Source organism: Carassius auratus, chromosome 20 (assembly GCF_003368295.1).
Source record: "Carassius auratus strain Wakin chromosome 20, ASM336829v1, whole genome shotgun sequence".
Lineage (NCBI taxonomy): Eukaryota > Metazoa > Chordata > Actinopteri > Cypriniformes > Cyprinidae > Carassius > Carassius auratus.
The window spans coordinates 232,465-256,674 of NC_039262.1; the positions used below are offsets into that span (position 1 = coordinate 232,465).

The following is a 24,210-nucleotide window of genomic DNA, read 5'->3' on the forward strand; positions in this document are numbered from 1 at the left end:
TGTTTTTTTATTAGTTTAATGATGCATGCATTCTCATATTCCATATTTTTACATTTACTGTAATACAAAAGCTTTGAAAGAATAGGTCACTGAAGTATGAACAATATACAATCATTTACACACACTTATGTCTTTCTCAATCTATATGACATTACATCATCTAGGAGTAATTTTAGTTTATACCAACAACAAATTTTTTACGAAAGTTGTGAAATATTCAATGAATGTTAAAGCCCTCAGTTATGGTATTTTATGAAGTCAAAATAAATTAGACGTATAGTATATTGCAATCAAAAATGCAATTCATAAAGTAGCCAAAAAATACATTGCTACGCAATGTAGGTTTTAAAAAAACAGACGTGCTTGAATCCGATGGGATAAAAATCATAAAGTACCTGACCTTCTCAAGAACATGTCCATTTTAGGTGCGAATGGAGCATTAAAGGACCAATCAGGGTGAATTATATTAGAAAGAGAGGGAAAACTCATTTGTTTTGGAAGCGGCAAGCAGCCATGTTCGTTTATAAACAGCCTTTGGTGACGTTTGGGTTGCTATATGATCTCAACCTACTAAAGCATGAAATTACTGTGCAATGACACGCTCAGTTACAAGCTTTTTTCTTGACAGATAAAAAGTCCATCAAGGATAAGAGAGATGCTAAAAATAACACACATTAGCCCAGTGACACCTCACTTAACTTCACATAGATAGTTGCTTTCCTGCCAAGACAAACTAACGCGAGTACAAACTGCGTCAGATGACAATACTAAAATGTAAACAGCAGATATAGCTGGAGAGTCCATTAGAATGGAATGATTGGCCTTCCCATCAAGGAAAAAAAAATGAGGTGCTATGCTTTTCCACTCTTCTTTGAGGATGGTGTGGTAGGCATAAAGGCATTTAAGCAATTACAGCTGTTTTTTCAGCCAAGCCGTGTGTTTACTGTTCACATTGTGGCTTGAAAACGTTCTTAATAGGGGGTGGAAAAGGGGAAAACGCAAACTGAGCCTAACCTTAACATTAATCCTTAAATGAATGTCAAATTTAACAGTCCCCTGCTTTTAATCAAGACCAGATCCTCTCCTTGCTGGGAGATGAATTAGCGTCAGATGATGTGGAGGAAAAGGTGAGTTTTTCTTTGCATGGAGAGACACTATTCATCTTAAACAGATCCAGGCCAGATCCTCTCAAGCTCTTTTTTTTTTGGCTCAACTTTGACCTTGGTTAAATATATCTCTTTAAATGTACAATCTAAAGCTGCACATTGCTTCTCTTAGGACTGCACACCTAAATAACTCGTGAATACTGTGTATAATATGGTAAAGTAAACAAACAGAGGTCTCAGACCTGTTCACCAGCCTTCTGGTGCATATTTTGCACCAATTTTTTGTTTGATCTGGCCATCTCTAATCTGAATGGCTGCCTTTATGTTTTAACACAGGTTTTTATCAGTCTGCTTGGAAACAATGTTTACAAGGTACTGTGTGTACACAACATACATTTTTGAGGAAGAAATTAAATTTAAATGAAGACTTTGTTTTGTAACTATACAGTAGTGTCTCTATCGTTTGTATTTTTTACTTTTGGACCAGGCTGAAATTCTGATCACAAGTCTAAACACAATTTCTGCGATCTTCCCAGTTTTCACTAGTTTGCAAAGACTGTGTCACTTTACAAATAATGGCTGTCTTGATGTTATTGTGGTATTTGGCACCAGTGTCATGGTTAACTGAAACCAAAACTATATAAAAAAAAGAAAAATTGTTAAATAAATCTGATATAAAATAAAAAATAAATATTAGATGTCACACTTATACAAAAAAACACTTATATAAAAAAAGTGTTGCCTTGCGAAGTAGTAAAATAGAACTATACAAAAAAAAAAAAATAATAAAAATGACAATAGCACATAAAATCACTTAAAATGTTTTAAAATTACTTTTAAAAACTAATTAGTCATATTAGTGTAATAGTATATAAATACTAAAATAACACAGTCTGGCACTAATCTAGTTTATATTTTTATTCCGATAAAAAGATGCTACAAATAAACCCTCCCTAAACGGCAAAAGAAAAAAAAGTAAGTGGTTAGAATTATGTTCATATTTAAAAACCAAAACCTTTCGAGTCTTCTAGCACAATCAGGTAAAGGACTATCAAATTCTTACTGACTGAGAACAGGGAAAGAATGCTTTGACTTGGTGAACTGATATGACAGGAAATGGAGACGTGCTGCAGTGCCTGAGATGTTCTTACTGTTATTAGAGGAAGCAGGTCGCCTCCATGGTACCCAGAGAAATAAATGTGACCTCCTGACTTTCAGTGTTTCCAGCAAGGATCAAATAAATGTGGAAAGCCCAGAAGACCCGCTGCTCTTCCTGCTATTACTCAGCATTATGGCCCAGCTGAAACTCAGCCCTGTCACAGCATAGGCAATATGAAACATGTCACAAGAAACACAGGAGGCAGGAAGAGACAGACACAGGGGTCCAGAAACACTGCATGATCTTATAATGGTGAATAGAAGGTATGCATATGGGAAAAATAAAGAGGTAGTATATATGGAAAATACTGCCATATCAATCTATATTCTTGACAGCATGAAAACTTGTTTAGAAAGTTTTCCAAAGCCATATGGTAGCTTTTGGTAATGTACAGTACTCAAAGCAGTTATTTAACCCTGCAAGAGGAGGTGGAATAGACATAAAAGTTACAAAATGCTGTTTCCCAACACAAAGCCCAAAATATAGATTCAGTAGACTTGCAATATATCGTTCACATCGACTTTTTTGTGGACTATGAATAGTTGTATGGCAAGTGCAGTGTATGATTATAAAAATAAAAAATCTACAGAAGAAGAAAGCTTTTCATCAAGAATTTTCTTCAGATTTTCTTATGAGACGACACCAAATACGAGACAGAGTAATGTCATATTTCAATAGCGCTTCGTACAATATAGATTGTTTCAAAGCTCTGTTCGTAAGTTACATCAAATCATAAGTTTTATGTGACAACAAGTGCTCTGTGAACTTAAACGAAAGTGTAAGTGTAAAAGATCTGTTACATTCATATTCCCCTGAAAAATGCATTAACAGCTATTTGTTCAAATGAAAATATAAACAAAAGAAAAACATTTCATAATTGAACATAAATCTTGGTGTGAACATGCCTTAAGCATTTCTCTTTTCAGAATCCAGTTATCAGAAACAGAATCAGAATAAAGCCCCATCCTGCATTATTTCCTGCTTAATTATAGGTTTCACTCGAAAACAGTAGCCTAACATTACAATTGAATTTTCCTTTGTAGATGCTTCCATGATGTTACACAAAAAAAATTTGGGGGGGCGCTTAGGAGGACTCCTTAGCTACTGACATTCCTTCCATGTGCAATGAAGACGCATAAAAATTGTCAGCCAAATGATGTCAGGATAGAGAGATACACAAAAGATCCCTGTGGCCCTTTTAAATCTGACCCTAGCTGCAAAACGCTGATATTTAATAAAGGACAGTATAATGTAATTCAGTTAGAACAGATTCCACTGATTCCAAAGGGTGCAATGAAGCATTACAAACACCCATCCAATTAAAGGATGTGGAATCAATGATAACCTCGTATGTCTGACTGAGTGTGTGATGTGAAAGATGAGCATGTCACAGACTTCAGAGAATAATGGTCAGTCGGGCAAAAGCGTGATGCACTGAGATCAAGTGTAATTTTTTTTGTAATGAATGGTGTGCGGCGTGAATGAAAATAGCTGTCACAACAACCCTATGAGGCAAGACAATCAAAACCACCACCAGGCAAAATCATTAGACAGAAAATCATTTTAAAGAGGTGCATTTACAAACACAGTCACTTGAAAGACAAGACAAAATGGTCAAATTTGAATCGATGAGCCTTTTAATGCTTTGGTGTGAAAACCTACTGTAATCTGTCTTTTTATATATGGATATACATAATGCGTCACTCTAGTCTGTTAGTATATTGACATAAAAAAAACTCTATAAACATAATAACCCTTTATATTTGCACCTCAGAATAAAGGATGTCAATGTGACAGTCCAAACATCTCTTAAAATCAGTTACACCAACCCTTAGCCGTACATGCCCTAAACAAGTTGGAAGTTCCTGCCCTACCTTGACCTCCCGACTGGTGAACACCTCCACGTCCACCGCGCAGGCGATGAGAGTGGAGATAATACAGTCCACGCTCCTGGAGGGCATGCTGGGCTCACTCAGGTTGAAGGGATGACCGGCCCCTGACAGAGTATGTGTGAGGAGCGCGTCTGAATGCACGCAAGGCTATGTGTGAGTGTTTGGATGTGCTGCTTTCCTGCTCTGAAGAGCCTGCTGTAACTCTTAGACGTACTTGTGTGTGTGTATGTGTGTGTGTGTGTGTGCTAAAACCCCCACCCCTCACCTCCTCCTCTCTCTCTCTCTCTCTCTCTCACTCATTCACTCCATACAGTGACATCACTGCCTCTCTTTATGAATGCTTGCTTGCACTTGCTCACACCAGGGTGTTTTTTATTCACAAATTAAGTCTTTTCTCTTTTATTTTGTCTCCTGTAGCTGTTCTTGGTTCCAAAAACTGGTATTTGTGAACAGAGTATGAAATACAATAAGATATGTTCTATTTCTACACCTTTTATTTTTGTCAGTTTATCTCATTATCACTCTGATAGGAAAAGAAAGACAGGAGAGTGACTCAGCACTGCAGGTTTATATAAAGTCGCATAATAGACACTAGTGAGCGGATGAAAATGAGAGCTCTAGAACAAGAAGGATGGAGAGAGAGAGAGAGAGAGAGAGAGAGAGATGAGGTCTGTGGATCCCGGCACGACGGATATATTATTAATATACCACTCATTTACGTGACATCATTCATCATGCAACAAAAAGGCATTCATAGGGGAGTTTTCTAAATATAGAAGGTTATTTTTGTTTCTCCAGCTTGATGTCACACTGTTTTGATTTTTATAAGACAGAGTGTCTAAAGAAATGTAGTACAAAACACTTGTGTTTAGCTGTAAATTACAGCAGGCTGAAAGGGACTTGTCATGGTGTTCAATTTTTGTTCAAATTACTGGTAAATACTTATGGTAGGATACATTGATATTCACAGTCATTTGTAATAATTTTATAGACAATAAAGTAATTCTGTACTTTATTATGGACAATAAATTCATTGTGTGATGGATTTGATCAGCCCTTACGTTTTGTAAATACTATGATAAATATAATAATGTATAAGAGAGCTAAGAAATGTTTCAACATCTGATTTTAATTCCAGTACAAAAAATTATATTAGGTTTGATTCATTTTTGTGATTAAGTTTATATATATATATTAGGGGTGTAACGGTTCACAAAATTCACGGTTCGGTTCGATACGATTCACTGGTGTCTCGGTTCGGTTCGGTACGGTTCGGTATGTTTTAGATACAGCAAAAAAGAAAAAATTGGCAGATACATTTCCTTGATTAAATTTTTTTTTTTAATTAAAACTAACAAAGTATGTTTTTTTTGTGTGTTTTTTTTTTACATTGAACAATGATGGAGCTATTCTTTACCCATCTTCTATGGTGTTTTCTTAGCAGCATACTGTATAAAGCAAAAACAGATCCTTATTAAAAAAAAATGAAAATGTTATATTGTTGTAGTAGTTATGAACAAATACAAAGATTAAACTTTTTATGGAACTCTAAAACTCTTTATATAGTGTGTTTTTACTCAATTGGTTCTCTTTAGGGCTTATGTTTTTTGGAACAAAGCAGGAATTACGGTCTGGCTGAAATGGGCTCGTGAAGGAATATTGTAACGGGGCTCAATTACATTAAGCATGTTCTTAAAACCTGCGTTTTCCACTACAGAGTAAGGCGCTCGCTCACTCAGCACGCGCTGAAGGCTCGTTGGAAAATGGCTAAAGGGTCTTTCACACAGGACGCGGTATGCGCTGCGCTGGACCCTGGGCTCAGCGTTGCCTTTCAGATACAATGCGATTTGCGCTCCAAGAGCAAAGTAGGTGGAGTTTTCAAAACTGCCTGTGCATACGTTCTATTTATAACAGTTCTTCTATCTAATAACGTGCAGGCCTGTTAATTGTATCGTACTGCTCAGGAAATTCTGACACAGTACAGTACTAGTCCATTTTGATTTCCGTGCTTGTTTGGATGCCCCGATCGATTGGTAAAGTGCACCCAAACACCAGACCTGTTGGTTACTGGAGGATCTTATATTTCTGGTCTGTTAAACGCATTGGCCATTTTGCAACGAGCCTTCAGCGCGTACTGAGTGAGCGAGCGCCTGACTGAGTAGTCTAGTCTAACATAAACATATAAGTTGGTGTTTTTTTCTTCTTCGGGAGTGTCAGGGGCGTTGCCTGTTACGTCGTTTGGGTTATTGGGCTACCTTGTTGAACGCATATCATTATATTTTAAATTTTTTATTTATTTTCCAAATATAATTAATTAGTCCAACGAACCGTTCGGTACATAATGCGTACCGCGTACCGAACCGAAAGCCTCGTACCGAACGGTTCAATACGAATACGCGTATCGTTACACCCCTAATATATATATATATATATATATATATATATATATATATATATATACACACACACACTTGGACAGCCTATGTAGAAAATCATGGAAGTAAGTTGTTTTGTGTGGATGTGCTAGACTTCTGGTTCATTAGCCGCTGTAGGGAAATAACGAGAAGTGCTGTAAATTATAACACTGTTTGCATTACAAACCAGTGTGTTCATAATTAAGATAATACGTTAATACACACTCGTTTGCAATATCAAGCAACAAAATGAGCTGTATTGTACAGCTAAAAATAGCTGGAAGCGAATGCCACCGGAAGCCAGACACATTAAATTTATACATGACCGTGCCCGTTCTTACGGGAAAAATATGTTGGAAACATTATACAAACTAATTTGCTAAATGTCACAATTATCCAATAAGAATCAGAATCCAGGTAACAGGAATATAAAACAGGGAAGAATGGAAAAACAGAGATAGAATGGGGACAAAAACAGATGGAAAGGTCAGTGGCCATCCTAAACGAAGCATGCTAAAAGACCCCTGAGAGTTGAGTCATCACATTGTCTGCACTGCGGCCCCAGAAGATCGTGTTTACTTTTCCAGCACTCCACAGAATGGACCTGTGAAAGTATGTTACATGTAAGCACTGTTTTTATCGGCGCGAGTCAATAAATGAACAGTTTAAATGACTCTGGCACCAAGGCAACCTTAAGAGGGAGAATGGCCTCACTACATAACATCAGGTGAAGAAAAGCCCAGAAGAAAGCTGCTAATCTAAGCAGGCTTGAGTATAATGGATGCAGGATATGAGGCTCCTGGTTTATACACCAATTGGGCTAGATGATAGTGACTGTGCAAATGGCATTAGGGTCCTTGAGGATGACAAGGCTAGGACAGAGTAATACTTCCTGAGATGCCATGAGACTTTTTAATTAAGAAGTGAGGACAGCCATTACAACACCATCAGTAGTACACACACAACCACACAGACACACTGTTAGATGGATTGGATGCTACGTCAAACACTGAAAGAGCATTTTTTATGATTGTGTTTGAATATTTAGTAATAAACCTAAAATTTATGGTATTTTACACGTATGTCTTATAGTCAGTTTAAAGGGTTAGTTTATTTATTAACATTATTTACTCACCTTCATGTTGTTTCAAACTCACAAGACCTCCGCTCGTCTTCGGAACACGAATTAAGATATTTTTGATGCATCCCACGAGCTCCCTGACCCTCCCATAGACAGCAAGGTTCAATGGTAAAATAATCCATGTTACATCAGGGGTTCAACCACAATTTTACAAAGCTACTTATCTGCAGAGGAGACAAAGGGCCCTATCTTGCACCCAGCGCAATTGACTTTGTACACTGACGCATGTGTCATTCCTATTTTGCACCCGCGCAAAGCGCGCTTTTCCCTCGACAGAAGCACGTCGCTAAACTAGTGAATGAACTTGCGCTCCCTGGGCGGTTCAGCGCAAAAAAGGAGGCGTGTTCCGGCGCAAACAATCCCTGGTGCTATTTTGCTGTTCCATTAAACAATTGCGCCACTGACCAGAAAAAACCTAGTCTAAAGTCAGTGGCGCGTTGTTCCTTATGCTATTTTAAAGGCGCATGCTTGACCATAGTGTATAGCGTGCACAACGCGCATACACTTTGCTCATGTAATCTACACAGATGCAACAGTTATTTTTGCAAATCATAAATTGTTACACTAAAAAAAATATTAACACTTGAGATGACGGAAATCATTGTGGTGTGCCACGAAGATGTGAAAAAAAAGGCATAAATCTAGCTTACAAATTATTCAGGCTAATTGTAGTAATTAAGGATCAGACATGTTTGAGGTCATATATGTATATAAGGACATCTGACAAATTGGTTTGTCCGTCAGGAACCAGGAAATCTCCCATCCCCATACAACACAACTTCTCTGTCTTTCACTGCTCTTACAAGAACATCAGTCTCCTCGGCTGTGAACCGCTCCTGGCGTGCGCCTGGTAAATACGCCACAATAATAGCAATCCATAATGGAACTTGCGCACCTGCTTTTAAAGGGAATGTTGGATGACGCTCTGATTGGTTTATTTCACGTTACGCCCAAACCACACCTATGAATAATGAAGCTACTTCAGACCAACCCATTTTAGATTTGCGCCGGGCGCAAGAGCCATTTATCCCGCCGGGAAAATAGCAACAGCGCCGAGACCCGCCCACAAACTTAATTGCGCTTCGCGCTTTGACACTTGCGTTTCAGATCGTTAAAATAGGGCCCAAATTGTTGAATAAAGTAGTTATTTTTGTTTTCTTTTCTGCAGAAAAGTATTGAGGTTGAACCCCAGATGTCACATGGATTATTTTACCGATGTCCTTGCTATGTTTCTGGACCTTGATTGTGTAAGGATCCTTGCTGTCTATGGTAGGGTCAGAGAGCGATCAGATTCCATCAAAAATATCTTAATTTGTGTTCCGAATATGAACGGAAGTCTTACGGGTCTGGAACGGCATTAGGGTGAGTAATTAAGGACAGAATTTTCATTTTTGGGTGAACTATCCCTTTAACATGAGCCCAATCATTGTGCTGATAATTCCATTACAGAATTTGCAAAAGGCATTAAAGGACTGTTAACACTAGATAACTATTATATATATTATATATAATAATGGTTCTTATTCTATAAGAATAGTAATTTTAATAAAACTATAACAATAATGACATTGAAGAACAATATTTTTCGAATCACCTACCACAACAATTCCTAGTACTGCTCCCAGTTTTTTTTTTTTTTACTTACTATGTGACATTTTTTAAAACCATAGATTTTGGATTAATGAGATTTTACCATGGACAGGTCTAAGCGTGACAAAAACTAAATGTGTCAAACTGTGTTAATGTACCACTATGTTGGCAGCTTTAGATGATTAGCACTACAAGATGGGATTATCATTTGTTGTGTTGTACCTGGCAAGGACATGGTGTCAAGCACACACTGAATCAATGGTTTTTCGTTCAGAACATCACTGCTTTGCTCACTTACACATGAACTGACCATTTGCTGAGTAAACAGGTTCTCATATTGAACAGCAGGTGCTTTTCCACTCACTCAAATAAATCTTGATAAAAATTGTGTTCTTCCTGCTCTATTGTCAAATTAAAATTAGCTCATGCTGGAGCATCAGGTAATCTCAGAGAGGGCAGGAGACCATGTGACATAATAAATATGCAGTCTGACTGACAGTGATGCAGTCTACCCTTAGTCATCCATTACTTTCTCTCTCTCTCTCTGTATGTCTCAGGGGTTGGTCACTATCTACAGGTGTGGAATAGCAATAGCAGTGGCAATATTCTGGAGACTCTAAACCAATCTATCTGGGCTTTGTTATGGAAATGCTGTAATCCCCTGTTTCCACCAGAACAGCACTGAACACAGTCTGCAATAAATCCACATATACAGACTCAGCGCACAGATGCAAATACACACTATGCAAAAAAAATAAGATTGGCAAAGAAAAGCAATGCGGTGGTAAAAGTGGACTTAAAGTAGAAAATGGATGGAGAAAAAATTTCAATGTTAGTGTGTATGGGTATAAATGTGTGTGTCATGTTTTCTACAAAAATGTCAATAATAACAAAATAGAAAAAAACTGAAATAATAAGAAATGTTTCTTGAGAACCATATTAGCATATCTGAATGATTTCTAAAGGATCATGTGCCACTGAAGAGTATTGATCCTAAAAATTCAGCTTTTCCATTACAGGAATATTATCACAATTTTAAATATAATAAAAACAAATATTGATAATAATAAAAAATTATACTTTTTTTTTTTTTTTTACACGTGTGTGTGTGTGTGTGTGTGTGTTTTGGACTATATGCTTAGTGAATATATTCTTCATAGTGTTTATGCCTCAGTGTAGGTAAGTGCTAGTGGAAGTGGGTACAAACATTAGCCGGGTCACACACATCAGTAGGGTAAGAGTCATCTGGTAATGAATGGCATCTGAATATATCCATTATGCGGGAATGCAAAATACAGGTTCTGAATATTTATTCAGTTCTCACAGCTTTCCATAGACACACACAAAACAGATGTCCCTATTTTCACAAAATAAAAGGTCTGAAATATCACCCATGTGAATGAAACACATGGTCAATAGTTACAGAGAAAATCAACAGATTCATTATGTATTACTGGATTCATTACATTTTATGTTCATCAATTAATTAATATTATTTTATTTTCTGAAGTAGGAATTACACTTCAAACCACTTTGAAAATCTGGAATTAAAAATGTAAAGATACACAACATATATAGATAAACATATACTACACACACACACACACACACACACACACACACACATATATAATATATATAAAGCCAGTGCAATTCATTTATTCTTGCTTTAGTTACACGGTTACATATTTAGTTACATATAGTTAATTTTTTCAATATTCTTCTTGTAGGACTTTATTTTTATTGTCAGTTCTGCTTTTGCAGCTCAAACAGATGAACAGGTAATATATATAAAAATTCTATAATGTACCTGTAACCTTGGAAAAATAATGATTCATGATTTTGAAAAATGTAAACAAAGAATTACATTATGACATCATAACGTAAAATAATTAAGAAATATAAAAATGTTCAATTTCAATGTCACCAGTCAGCAAATCTATGACTCTGGGCATGTGAATTTGTTTTAGAACTGAAGCACAAGATGCACTTTGGAACAATCTCAGTTAATAATACTACGCGATCGTTAGGTTGTAGACACATACATTATTATTTTCATGTGTTAACAGACCAAAACACATGCACTCACACATTCACACTCCATTTGGGAGCGCTGTTATCATTAGATATATCTAACGGAGATTCAGGTGGCCAGATGTCCTTTATTTCCTCTCTGGACATGTTTAATTTGATGAAGCTGATAGTGTTCCTGCGTCTGCAGGGAGCGGCCGGAGAGAGGAGATTATTAGCTCAAACTGAAACCACCTGTATATACGGGACAGCAGACTCACAGACAGTGCTGTGTGTGTTCAAATGCTATCTGCAGCAATAGATGAAAATGAAGTGAGATGAAGAGTGCGTGTGAGAGGCCTGTCTGGAATGATGATCCAACTTACGATGACCTTCTGAGGGTAGGCTAAGGTGAAAAAATAAGGAGAAACTGAGGATGTGTGTTAGGGATACATATAGACTAAGGATATGTTTGCAATGGCATAGGCTACTAGTATATCAGCTCTAAGTGCATGAAAACATCCTGCAAAGTTAAATTTGATAGTGCACGTGTATAGAGTTTTTGTCTCTCAAAAGAAGAATACGACTCTAAATCATTTAAACGAGTCATTTTTTCAAACGAATCCCAAGCTGTTTCATTTTGACGTTAACATGAAACATTAGCATATTGCCCATACCACTTGTTCTGACATTTTCCATAATTAAGTGCTATAATCATATAACTCGTGTGTTTTTAACATAAAGTTGTGTTTATTTGACAGTTTAAGAAGTGGTGAAGTTTAGTTGAAGAGTTTAGTAGTCACATGCCATGTGACAGCTGCTTTCTGTGCACATGCTTTTGATGTGTGTGGTCAGAAGTTTAAACTAATATGGTTTAAAAGACATGATAATCAGAACCAAACAGATGTTGATGCTGTATTTTTCATCATATAGGCTTTAAACAGTAGTGTATATGTAAAATGCTTTCATAAAACTGCAGACATGTAAATTGAAACAATACAAAACGGTTGGCGTACAATACATGATATACTGTACAGTATGCTAGTATTCCAATCCAAATATAGCCACAGAAAAGAAAAATAGGAAACAAAGAGACAAGAATATTCGAAATGAAAGAGAGCAGCTAAACAAGTAGACAAACACACAATGAGAATGAGAGGGGGATGAGGAAAGGAAGAAGAGAGGACAGCAGCGAGCTGATTAATGGCACTGCTGATGAAAGGCTAGTATTGACGTCAGACACACAATAGACGGAGAAGAAAGTGAGAGAGCGAAGGAGAAAGCCTTTCACTCAAGCTCACACACTGTATTCGTGGAATATATGCACACATAATTCCATTCAAGTAGACAATGTTACATTCTCTCACATTCAGCAGTTTAAAAGCAGAATGAATTTCCCTTTGATGAGCACTCTACAAGATCCTTTTCATCCTGAATTAGCTTTAGAAGACTGAATTGTGAATGAAAGGACCTTATAAATTGCTACTTTGCACAGAGCCACAGCCTAGCAGTTGCTCCAACACATTGAGCTGTGATGCTCACACAGCTAATATATCACTAGCTACACTATTTTTGAGGAATGGTGCCAAATAAAAGCCTTGCTTTAGTATCTTGTTTATGAGCACAATAATAAAAAATTGAATTATCTCTGATTCCTATGATCTCTTATGCACACCAAGGCCGCATTTAAAAATAGAGTAAAAACAGTAATATTGTGAAATATTATAGGATTTAAAATGTTTTCTATTTGAATATGTTTCAAATGTATTCCTTTGATGCAAAGCTGAATTTTCAGCATCATTACTCCAGTCTTCATTTCCTCCAGAAATCATTCTAATGTGCTTTTTCATATTTTTGTGAAAACTGTCATACAGGATTTTTTTTTCAGGGTTTTTTGAGGAACAGCCAGCTTTTTGGCCTCATACAGCACATGAGGTATAAAAAGAGTATATAGGGTGTATCATGTAAGATGTAAAGTAAGTATGTTATACGGTTAAATTTATATACACAAACAGAACACATTACAAAATTACTCATTCAAGAGTCATAACATCAGTCTTGTCATCTAGAGCTGCCTGATACACCATGACTGATGCAGTGTTTAACCTTGGTCATAATTTCTGCTAGTAATATTTCCATTACCGTGACATGACCTTAATCTTTGCTCCAAACACATGCTCAAGGTCACAGCACTGCCTCATGTGGCCTGTCTTGGGCAGCAGAGCTAGTCGGTTACCTTGGTGACACCAGAGTACCAGTGGGGGTGGAGGGGGGGGGGGTGCTGCGGATACCTCCTGCTTAAAGAATGTCATGTCTGATAGTTTCTATGGGATCAGGGCCAATTTCAAAGAGATTAGGGACAATTTCGATGGGATTTAGTACATTTCGTATTGGATTTTAGTTGACCCAAAGAACAATTTATGACTGGGATTATATAGAGATAAAATTAGGTTGAAAGCAGACTCCAAAAATGCAGACAGATGTGTTCAACCTCAGAAAACCTGTAGAGGTTGAGAGAGATTATTGAGCATGACAATCTAAAGTTTTAGAATGAAAAATATGTGAATTCTGTATTTAAAATATTAGAATACCAAACATTACAATATAGACGTTACCATTCAAATGTTTTGTTTTATTATTAATAATCAACAAAAATATATTAAACTGATAAAAAATGACAACATACACATTTATAATATTACAATTACATTTTCTATTACAATAAATTCTGTTATTTTGAACTTATTATTTATGAAAAATATGTTTCATGGTTCACACAAAAATATTAAACAGCAGAACAGCATAATTTCTAAAAGATCACGTTACACTGAAGACTGTAGTGGCTGCTTGAAAATTCTGCTTAATTACATAATGAAATATATTAAAATATAATACAGGTGTTTTAAATTGGAATAATATTTCACAATATTACTGTTTTTAACATGCAATTTTTTGAATCCACCTGTAATTGTTTTAAAGGTTTAAAAATATTATTCTTGTTTATTTAAATTAGTCTTGGCAATACAAAGTATGTCATTTTGACCTGATTTTGTTGGAAATATAATTTTATCACAAATCTGAAATGGTGCAATGTTCATAACTTCTCAGAAAATGACAAAACAAATATCCTGTGATATGTGTAAACACAGTTGGATTTTGTTAGTGGACAAATTAAATAAACAGCTGAGAGTGTTACACATGTGTTTTATGAGCGTTTATTTTCTAAAAATCCACAGGGCCAAATGTTCCCATAGTTGAAGAAACACCCATAAACAAATGTGGGGCTGATGTGGTCAGTGCAGCTCGCTGATGCACAGGAGGTTTAAATTCATGCAGGTGTTCTAGTTTGACAGGAGTGTATCTGTGCTCTGAAGTGCTTTTCCCCCCAAAGGCCATTCGCAATAGTGTTACACACTGCTCGGCACGTACAACAGCACGCAATCGTGCAAACACACTTCCGTGCCTATTTACACAAACGATACCTACTTTATCTCTAAGTAAACACAACAGTTGCACAACAGCTGATTTCCATAAACAGACAAATGCATGCTCTCAAATGCACTCTCTGTGTCTGTGAAGCTGTGACAGGCAGTAGTACTGCTTTAACCACTTGGCGGCTGAGCAGTGACACTAAAGGACTAATGTGGTGCAGTGACGCCTGCCCTGCGCATGAGTCACGATGGCTCTGATCCGAGCTCTGCGACGTGAATGCTGAACATGGCAGTCGGCCCATACAAAACCAGTCAAGCATGAGACAGCCAGTGTGTCACTGCCAATCAGGAGCATCACAGCCTTGCAGGCCTGATGTGGGTTTGAAGCTCTCCTGTATGTAACAGTTACAGAATAGTCTCAATCATAGGAAAGCTACTGATCCTTGCACAGTAAAATAGCGCTAACTGCTATTTCTGGAAACAGATTCGAATGTCAGATGCATAAATGTAAATGAGAGTTGCCAGTTTCTGCCAACATGTGGACCTGTCTAGCAATGCAACAAAGCTGAGATAAGTTTACCTTTATGCAAATGAGCAGTGATATAATTTGGAAATGTGGAAAATGTAAAGTGTAGACACTGTACTAATCAACCAAAGAACAATAACATAAAAAGCAAACAAAAATGATTTTAAAACTTAAATGAATAAAATGTTCTGATAAAAAAAAAAAAAATTAATTCGGATTGTCTTTTTCTCCTACAGATGACAGGATGACAGTATGTTATAGTACTAAATTAAAAAAGTTGTGAGATTCTGAGACGTCACTTGCAGAAGGGCTTGACGGCCCTAATTTAACGATCTAAATGCAAAGTGTAAAGCTCACGGTGCAGGTGCACTCAGGGTGTGTCCAAATCCACTTTTGCTATTTTAACTATGGAAAAAATAGCAGTAATAAAAACGGTTGGCGCACCAGGGCGCATGGTCTAAACGAGTTGTCCCTATTCTCTTAATAACTAATGGGTGTTTTTTGGACGTAACGTGCAATAAACCAATCAGAGTCTCACCTTCCTTTCCCTTTAAGAGCCAGTTGCGCCCGTGCCATGACGGATTTGCTATTTACACAGCGGAATTTGGCACGCACAAAGACAGAACACGTCTCCGAGATGAAACAGAGCTGCTCGTGTGCAAGCAAATAGATAGCCTAATTCTGATTTTATATATATATATATATATATATATATATACATATATATATATACATATATATATATATATATACATACATACATACATATATATATATATATATATATATATATATATATATATATATATATATATATATATATATATATATATATATTTAGCCTACAAAAAAAATCTTATGCATTGCAATCTTTTAATTTTTAATATTTGGCATGTGTGTGTGCTGTGGTGTGTTTGATAAGCAGCATGTACACTCTTTAAATAACAAAGAAAAAACATTGCGCCAGACTTTAGAACAGGTTTGAGCTGGTCTATGGCACAGTCTATTTTCAGCTCCTTAAAACACACGTCTTTTTTAGACCAGCACATCCATGGGCGCAAAAATGAGCGCAATATCATTTGCTAATTAAACAACGAAACGCTGGACGGACAGAAACTAGCAAACACACTTGCACATAGGGCCCTGAGAGTGTAAGTCTGAAAATGAAAGTGCATGTCTGCAGCCAGACCCCCTTTTTTGGGGGGATAGTAGATTGATGACAGGAAAGCATTGAGTGAAGAGAGGGGTGCCGTATCGGCCAAGGACTTCAAGATGGTAATCATCTGTATGTCGACACACTAACCATTAGGATATTGGCGCCGACAAAAATTGTTATTTTTGCTGGTTTATAGGCACTGAGTGGTTAAATACACACACTTTTATGTGTCAAAAAGTGTCTTTGCAGGAATCCTCATAAAACACAGTAATTTAGGTCATAAGTGAAAGCAAACAGATGAAAAAGAAATCACGCATAACGATACATTGGATCTGGACAGCAGTCTAATATTTTTGCTGCCTATCATTCTTGTTAGTCAAAAAACAAATAAAGAGAAAATCTTTCACTGCTCTTGACTATATCACTTTTGTAATTTTAATAATAAGAATTTACACAGTGAAGATTTATTTGTTCTACATTTCCTTTTTCTATTGCTTGTAATTAGTTTCTTATTGTTTAATCGCTTACTGTTAATGCAATAAAAACCTTATTTAAAGGAAAATTACTATATTGTTATATATATCGTTACCATGAAATAAAATTACTCATATGTGATATAAGATTTTGGTCACATCGCCCACCCCATGTCAATGTTTATGAGATTTATTCCATCCAAACACTGTTGAGGCTAGCTGACTTTCTATTTATCACTAGATAATAGTGATCAATGTATTGTATATTATACTAGATTTATATGTAATAAAATCCATGTCTTTATGCAGTTTATTGTTTTTAAACTAAATTAAATCAAGACTGGCTGCTTTACATTTGTTTAATAATTGAATTGAATAAACTGTAATCGTGCATGCTATTTCTCATGTGACATATGAATGTGCATTAATGATCAGTTTGTTATTATTATTATTATTCTTATTATTATTATTGTTGATGTAAAAAGAGCAGAACGAATTTCAGTGTAACTTATTCATAGATTCTTCCTTGCATAATTTTTTTCACTTAACTGAGTGCAACAATTTGCATACATTATTTTTACAATACAACACAAATTTGTTCCGCCTATGTGTCAAAGAATGAATCCATTGTTACCAAATGTTGAAAAACATAAATAAATAATTTGATGTCAGCAAGCACAGTATGAAAACAGAATTTATTATTAACAATAGACTGAAAATAGATTTGATTTCTGTCATCACATCACTAAACATCCCATTCAGCCAAGTTCCTGTCAGCTATCCTTGTGGTCCCCATTGACACCAATGGAAACCGAATGCACTTGTTGCATTTGTACTGAAATGAGAAGGAAGATCTGGCAGTCTTGCACTGCCGAGTGTTTATTTGTCTGGGCCTGTGACCGAGAATTCAATCTCATCAGAGCCATTTTAACTGCATGGAGATAACTCATCACTTCTGCTTATTTGAAGAGAAAATGAGCATTGAGCACTGTCAAATAAACCAGCTCCAGTTCTGAGTCCCAGACTCCCTGGGAAAATAGAGTGATCTCCATGTCTCTCTCAAAGTTAAATATGGAACATTTGGAAGATTGTGATGTATGGAAAAAGAGCTGAATGGTGTGTATAGCAAATATAACCTCATATGCATCTAACCAAAGGCCGTCAAACAGAAGATGTAGGCTTTACCCAATAATTAGGATGTAGGGCCAGGACAAAAACACCTCAACCTTAAAAGAGGTCAGAGGTTGGTGTGGCCCATTACTGGCAGCTCAAGATCTTCATGCTGCATCATTATAAAGTAACAGCTGCGATCTGGGATCCGAACATGCTTTGTCTCCATACACAGATAGAGATTAGAAAAGCCTTCACTTCATTATCAGAAGATAATCCTCCACCCCTGAGCCCGGGCTCTCTGCCGTGTTATTGTTTGAAAAAGTTCTTCCATTTCATTCTAGTCGGCTGAGTTATATTTAGATACCTGTAATACCAGAGGACTTGGGCCGACAGGACTGGTATTAACAAGTCTGATTGATTGTGTTATCAGTGGATTAGAGGAGTATATTTAGATTTTCTGTGAAAGGTGAGATGCTCTAGGATAAGCATGGACTGACTAAGAATGTAAAGCCTAATAATTCACTTTTTTGAGAAAAAATTAAGTGGCATTAGATCGTGTGTTTGCACTGAAACAAAGTAAAAACTTAATTTGTGTAGATTACTTTTTAACTGGATTGTCAGTGGTTAGTTAAAAAGATGCAAATAATGTGATTTTGATTGTTTTGTGCCACTTTTATTTGTGAAGTTTGCTATGTTGTATCACTTCATCTGCACATTTGATTAGTTTGACTACTAAACATTAATTTTTGTTTCCAGAAAAACCCACGAAGGACAAAACTGTACGCCACAGTGCTGTTAAAAACAAATGTTTTGTGGTGACTTAGAGTCTAGCTTGCAGACAACAGTTTATATATGTATAAATACACATCAATATAAATCCATTTATATAATCATGACATCAGAAGAGTATGTATATAATCACAAACAATTCTAAAAACATTAAACATTACTATAAAACAAAATTGTTACAAACAATATCTTCCATTACAACATATATAGTTATTTCTAGAGGAAAATGTTGTAAACTAAGAGTCAACTTTTTTTCACTTTGTATGCATTGCACATATTCCACTATTGGCAAATTTACAAAAGACATTTTCAGTTCCACTTGACTTGTTCAATTGCATTTGAAGCTGACAGCCTGATGTCTTTGGCTCGAGGGCTGCTCGAGCTGCTTAACCTAAGGAAAGAATGCATAAACCACCTGAGAAAGAACAACACACATGCTCAGAACTCTACCTATTTACTATATAATCCATAGAGAAAACATACGACAGCTCAGATCAGAACAAATATGTCGAAATGTGTGCGTATTTGCGTGCACGACTGTTTGCTTGTCTTGAGAGCTTTCAAATGAATAAAGAGAGACTAAACTAAAGTGAGACGGGCTCCAATACACAAGGGTCACAAAGACTCTGATTTATAATTTGTCATCGTGTCCGTTCTTAAAACACAATTAACCTCTGCTGTCTGGGGCTGCTTGCCATGAATTTGCCAATTACTGAGAGGAAAGAGTCTCGTACAATGAGCGAGAAGAAGGGTTGCGTAATGTTGTCCTCTCTCCATCCTGTTACATGTGCACTCTCAGGGGCTATTGTGGTATATTGTAAATATGCAATTGAAGTAGAGACAAACAACACTTGTGAACGGGGAAAACAAGCTGAAAATTAACTTTTGGCCAGCAGAAAAGAGCATGAGAAAGATGTAGCTGTCTATTTCACCATTCAAATCACCATATAAGGCTGGCAAATTCAACTGAAATGAAGCTAACTTGTCACTTTTCTTTAAAAGGCTTCAAAAAAACGAATAAGACTGTTTCAGTAATTAAGTGAGTTAGTGAAAGTTATTAAGATAATTCAAACCCATAGCCGTTCACTCTGAGACATATTTTCTACTCTTTTCTAAACGATTAATTAAAAAGGTCTGGCTAAAAAGATTCAAATTCACTTAAAAGTCAACAGTTCAAGTGTATAACAGTTCATCGCAATAATGTTGACTGTAGTTTTTTTTTTTATCTACAGTATTTCTCTCTTATCACTTTTTTAATTCAGACTACAAGCTTGCAAGTATAAAGCATAATTTCGTTTGCTATGGAATAGTTACAGTATTTTAATAAACGTCATTCAGACATTAATAGAACCAGATCTGAATGAGAACCAGTTCTCAATAGCAAAAATAAAAAAAATTTAGGTTAACTATTCATTTAAGAACTCAGTCAAGAGAAGTTTTGTTTAACAGGAGGAAGGCCTTGCCAGTGTAGTTAAGTGAAACATTACACGGGTGTCTAAATGTTCAACAATACAGAACTCTGCAAGCATATTTTCCCAAGGGACTAAGAGACTAATCTGTACTGGCGCTGAACAACAGAGGTCCATGTTCACCTTACAGGAGAGTGATGTTTCTACTCGTCTGAGCCTTTACTGCATAAGGAAAGTTCAGAAGGGCAAGCTTTTATTTATCCATCAAATATTACTTGTTTCATCCTGTAGTGCCTCCGATAGGTCATGCTACCAGAGGGAAATAGCTTTATATCTTTGCTTGCAGACATATATTATTGTTTGGAAATCTATCCAAGAGAAGAACGTATGAGGAAAAATACATCCAAATAGAATTATAGTGTGAGCCATGCTCTTTGAAATGTGTTTCTTTATTCTAGCTGCTTTACATAGAGCCACCAGGTGTTTCTAATTTGAATAATTAGCTGCTGTTAAATGAACTGAGATGATGTTGCTTACACACACCCTGATGAAGTCATGTAGCCACAACACGTAGATGTACCGCTCACCAAAAGAGTTTTAACGTATAAAGCCAGTGATGTAATAAAGGCTTTTTAACTTTTCACTACAGTTCGAGTGCCTTGGAGTTCTTGTCCTTAAATATATACTATCCCATAAAACCAAACAGCACCGAATATTCATACACCATGCAGCACTTCTTGATGCATTCAGTGCTTTGAAGACATATATTATTGTTTAGAAATCTATCCAAGAGAAGAACGTACAAGGAAAAATCCCTCCAAATAGAATGAACAACACAGAAAACTGGAAAAATGTCAATCTCATTTCAAACATGTCTGCCATCTAGTGCTGAAAGCATCTAATGTTGTATAACATTTTAATGCAAGAAAAGTGAGATTTTCAGTTGTTTGCTTTTTTTTTCAGCATTTGACTTAGTTGGATAACATTTGTAAAAAAAAAAAATGCACCCAAACAGTAAATGTGTAGTTTCTGAGCTACATAAAAAAGAACCGGAAATATTACTGTTTTCAAGCAGGTTTCCCCCAAACACTCCTGCCTTTGGTTAGCCAAACAGATAGGTCCGCCCCAAACTCATGCCATTGGTTGTTTAAATGTTGAGGCGTTAAGCTGGTTGGGGGAAAATATACAATGATCAAAATGCACAAGTAAAAATTCTAATAATTATTAAATGTGATCAAGTTTTTACAGGATTATTTAATTAATGTAAAATATAAAAGAACACTGTTTATATGAAATATAATTTTTTATAAATGTCTTTACTGTCACTTTCCTATAATAATTTATAATTTCCCTATACTTTTTAATAATAGTGTAGCAATCATTTATATTTATATTTTTCAAATTGATTAATTGTAAGTTATTTTAGAAGGGGAAAATGCATGCCCCTTTTAAAAATCTAAAATACATTACTACATATCCAGCCTTCAATTATGTTTTTAGACAAAAAGTGAGCAAATTTTAACCTGTGAATACAGTTCTCTCTAGACACAGAGCCTTGTGTGGAATAATATCATGTTGCTTCAGAAACCCCTGTGCTCTGCTCTCCCTCTGCCTGACCCCCAGCACAGCACTCTCACTGCCAGCATATGGCACAGCGTCTGAAGCCCCCTGAGGCTCTCCTGTTCCTCAAACCCATCTCAATCTCTGCATGCCTTCTGAATGTGAGTGTGAATGTCAGGAATCAGAATGCCGGTGGACATTAGTGGCTGTTAGCTGAAAGAGCAACACCTGCAGCAGATCTAAGATCAGTTAACGCTTTAGGCAAACCAAGAAGCAGCTGTGTTTCAATGAGAGCGCCAGGGTGTAGGTCACACGAAGTGCAGTTTGGAAGGAAATAGTGCAATTGTCCTTGTTTTAAAAAAAACAAATACAATTTAATTTTAAAAAAGTATGTTCTTTAAGCAAAATGAGTGATATCTATGCTCAGTCTGCCCTATATACTATAGTACAATGTGTATTATTAGACATAGTACATTTTTTTATACTGCATGGTACATATATGTCAGTGCTGTCAGGTGGACTAAACTGATAATTCATCATGCAGCTCTAAAAGTTTCAAAATATCAACATTTGAAGAATATATTGTGAACATTTAACATTTGCAGCCACAGAGAAACAGCTTTTATCTAAACCACAAAAGACTAGTAATTATATTCACAAGAGATGACAACAGAAGAATAAAATTGCTAAGCATTTTTTCAGTGAATATCCATGAACTTTAAAAAGAGCTGTCACATCTTGAATAGTGCCCTATTCAAACCTCAAAACTGCTTCTCATTTATAAAGAAAACACAAGCCAGATACTGAAGTGTCTGTCAGTAAGAGTCAAAGTTTAAATATGATGACCTTTTATTATGAATTTAAGGCCAAGATAACAGCAATACTGTGTTCTTGTGGGCTAAAATGCTACATATTCCACTGTTACTTCCATATATTACATACTCCTGTATCTTTTTTACATTATTGTATTTAAGTTAACATTTCCTATTTCAAGTTTCTGTTGTTTCTGCTTCAGATTTAAAAAACTAAATGATGTACAGTATATAAAATAGATAAAATAAATATATAATATATAATATAAGTCAAATTTAAATAATTTATAAGTTACTCAATAGTATTTTTTGTTATCTTTATATGTAAACAACAGTATATGGTATGTCTTCAGTAAATGTGTGTGTGTGTGTGTGTGTGTGTGTCAAACAAGCAGACGTTCAGGACCTCGGAGAGCTCCCTGAGGCAGGTGTGACCACTGACTTCCCCTGGCACACACACACACACACACACACCTCCTGAGTAGAGGTGATTATGGCACACACAGCAGCCCTGGGCAACCGGGACACACTCTGGATATTTCCATCAACTTTCCACTCCAAAGCAACAAGGCAGGAAAAAACCAGCCCACATTTTCCCCTGCCAACACACACACACACACACACATTCACTTTCAGATAACTACTCTCCCTGACCTGTCCTTATCTCTCACATACATATATGCATACACAGTTACTGCTGGTAAACAACATAAATATCAATTTCAGTTCAAACACCTTATTTACAATGCAGAACAACTGTCATATAAGCCAAACATCATACTGCAACAGGGCATTTAAGAGTTTTGTTTCACATTTCAAGCCTTAAGCTTTCTCTTTCTCTGAGAGCCTTAAGCTTTTCTCTTTCCCTGAGAGATTTTATCCAGGAATCTCCCAACTTCTACCACATGGCAATCTGCACCGCCGACTGGCCACAGAAATACATTATCAACAGATAATACATCCTATGAGCAAAAGCAAAAAATAATCTGTGTATGACCAGGCAACTATTGAAGAAGTGCAAAGGTTTAATGTTGGTTTAAAACTGTGGTGTATTGGTTAATAACATGCTATGCAGCTTCTATGATTTCAGTTTTAGTTAGAGTAGTTTTTCTACTTCAGCACACTTAAACATACATATTTCATTTAGTTACCAATATTTCTAATTTCCATTAAATTTTATACGTAACATTTTATATTATTTCTGCTTTATTACCATTGGCAAGGTGCTGATGGTTCCTAAGGCGTTGCAAGGTGGTTTATAGGGCATTTTGGGTGGCTGTCAGGGTATTACTTTGCGGTTGCAAAGGTGTTTTCAAAGGAAAAAAGAAAAGGTTGCTGCAATGCTGTATCCTGGCCCTGGAAGCTGAATAATGATATTCACATTTGCCCTTGGCACTAGAAAAATATCTCACTGAGGCTTTAGCTGGCTATTTGCATCAAATTTACAAGGTGGAATAAGAATGACACGTTAGCAAAAATTCACTGGTGATTTGCTAGAATATTTGATGGAAATGATACAGTCTTGTTCAGTAGCGATCCTCCCTGGGCATTTAAAGACTTAAAGCAACTGACAACAGCAAAGCTGAGATCCAGAGATCTGACAAGCCAACTAGACAATAGTGTCCAGCA

General features: G+C 36.2%; 1 protein-coding gene across 2 annotated transcripts in view; it reads right to left on the reverse strand.

Annotated features, from left to right (window-relative positions):
• Positions 1–24,210, reverse strand: part of LOC113120435 (calcipressin-2-like) — a 61,915-nt gene that overhangs the window by 20,633 nt on the left and 17,072 nt on the right. Inside the window, exon 1 of one of the 2 annotated variants that reach the window (XM_026290242.1) lies at positions 4,140–4,392. The exons of the other annotated variant lie outside the window; for it this stretch is intronic. Coding sequence (XP_026146027.1) covers positions 4,140–4,226 — 87 coding nt within the window. The 5' untranslated portion in view covers positions 4,227–4,392. Of the gene's footprint in view, positions 1–4,139; positions 4,393–24,210 lie in introns of those variants that run through there. 2 annotated transcript variants of the gene reach the window in all.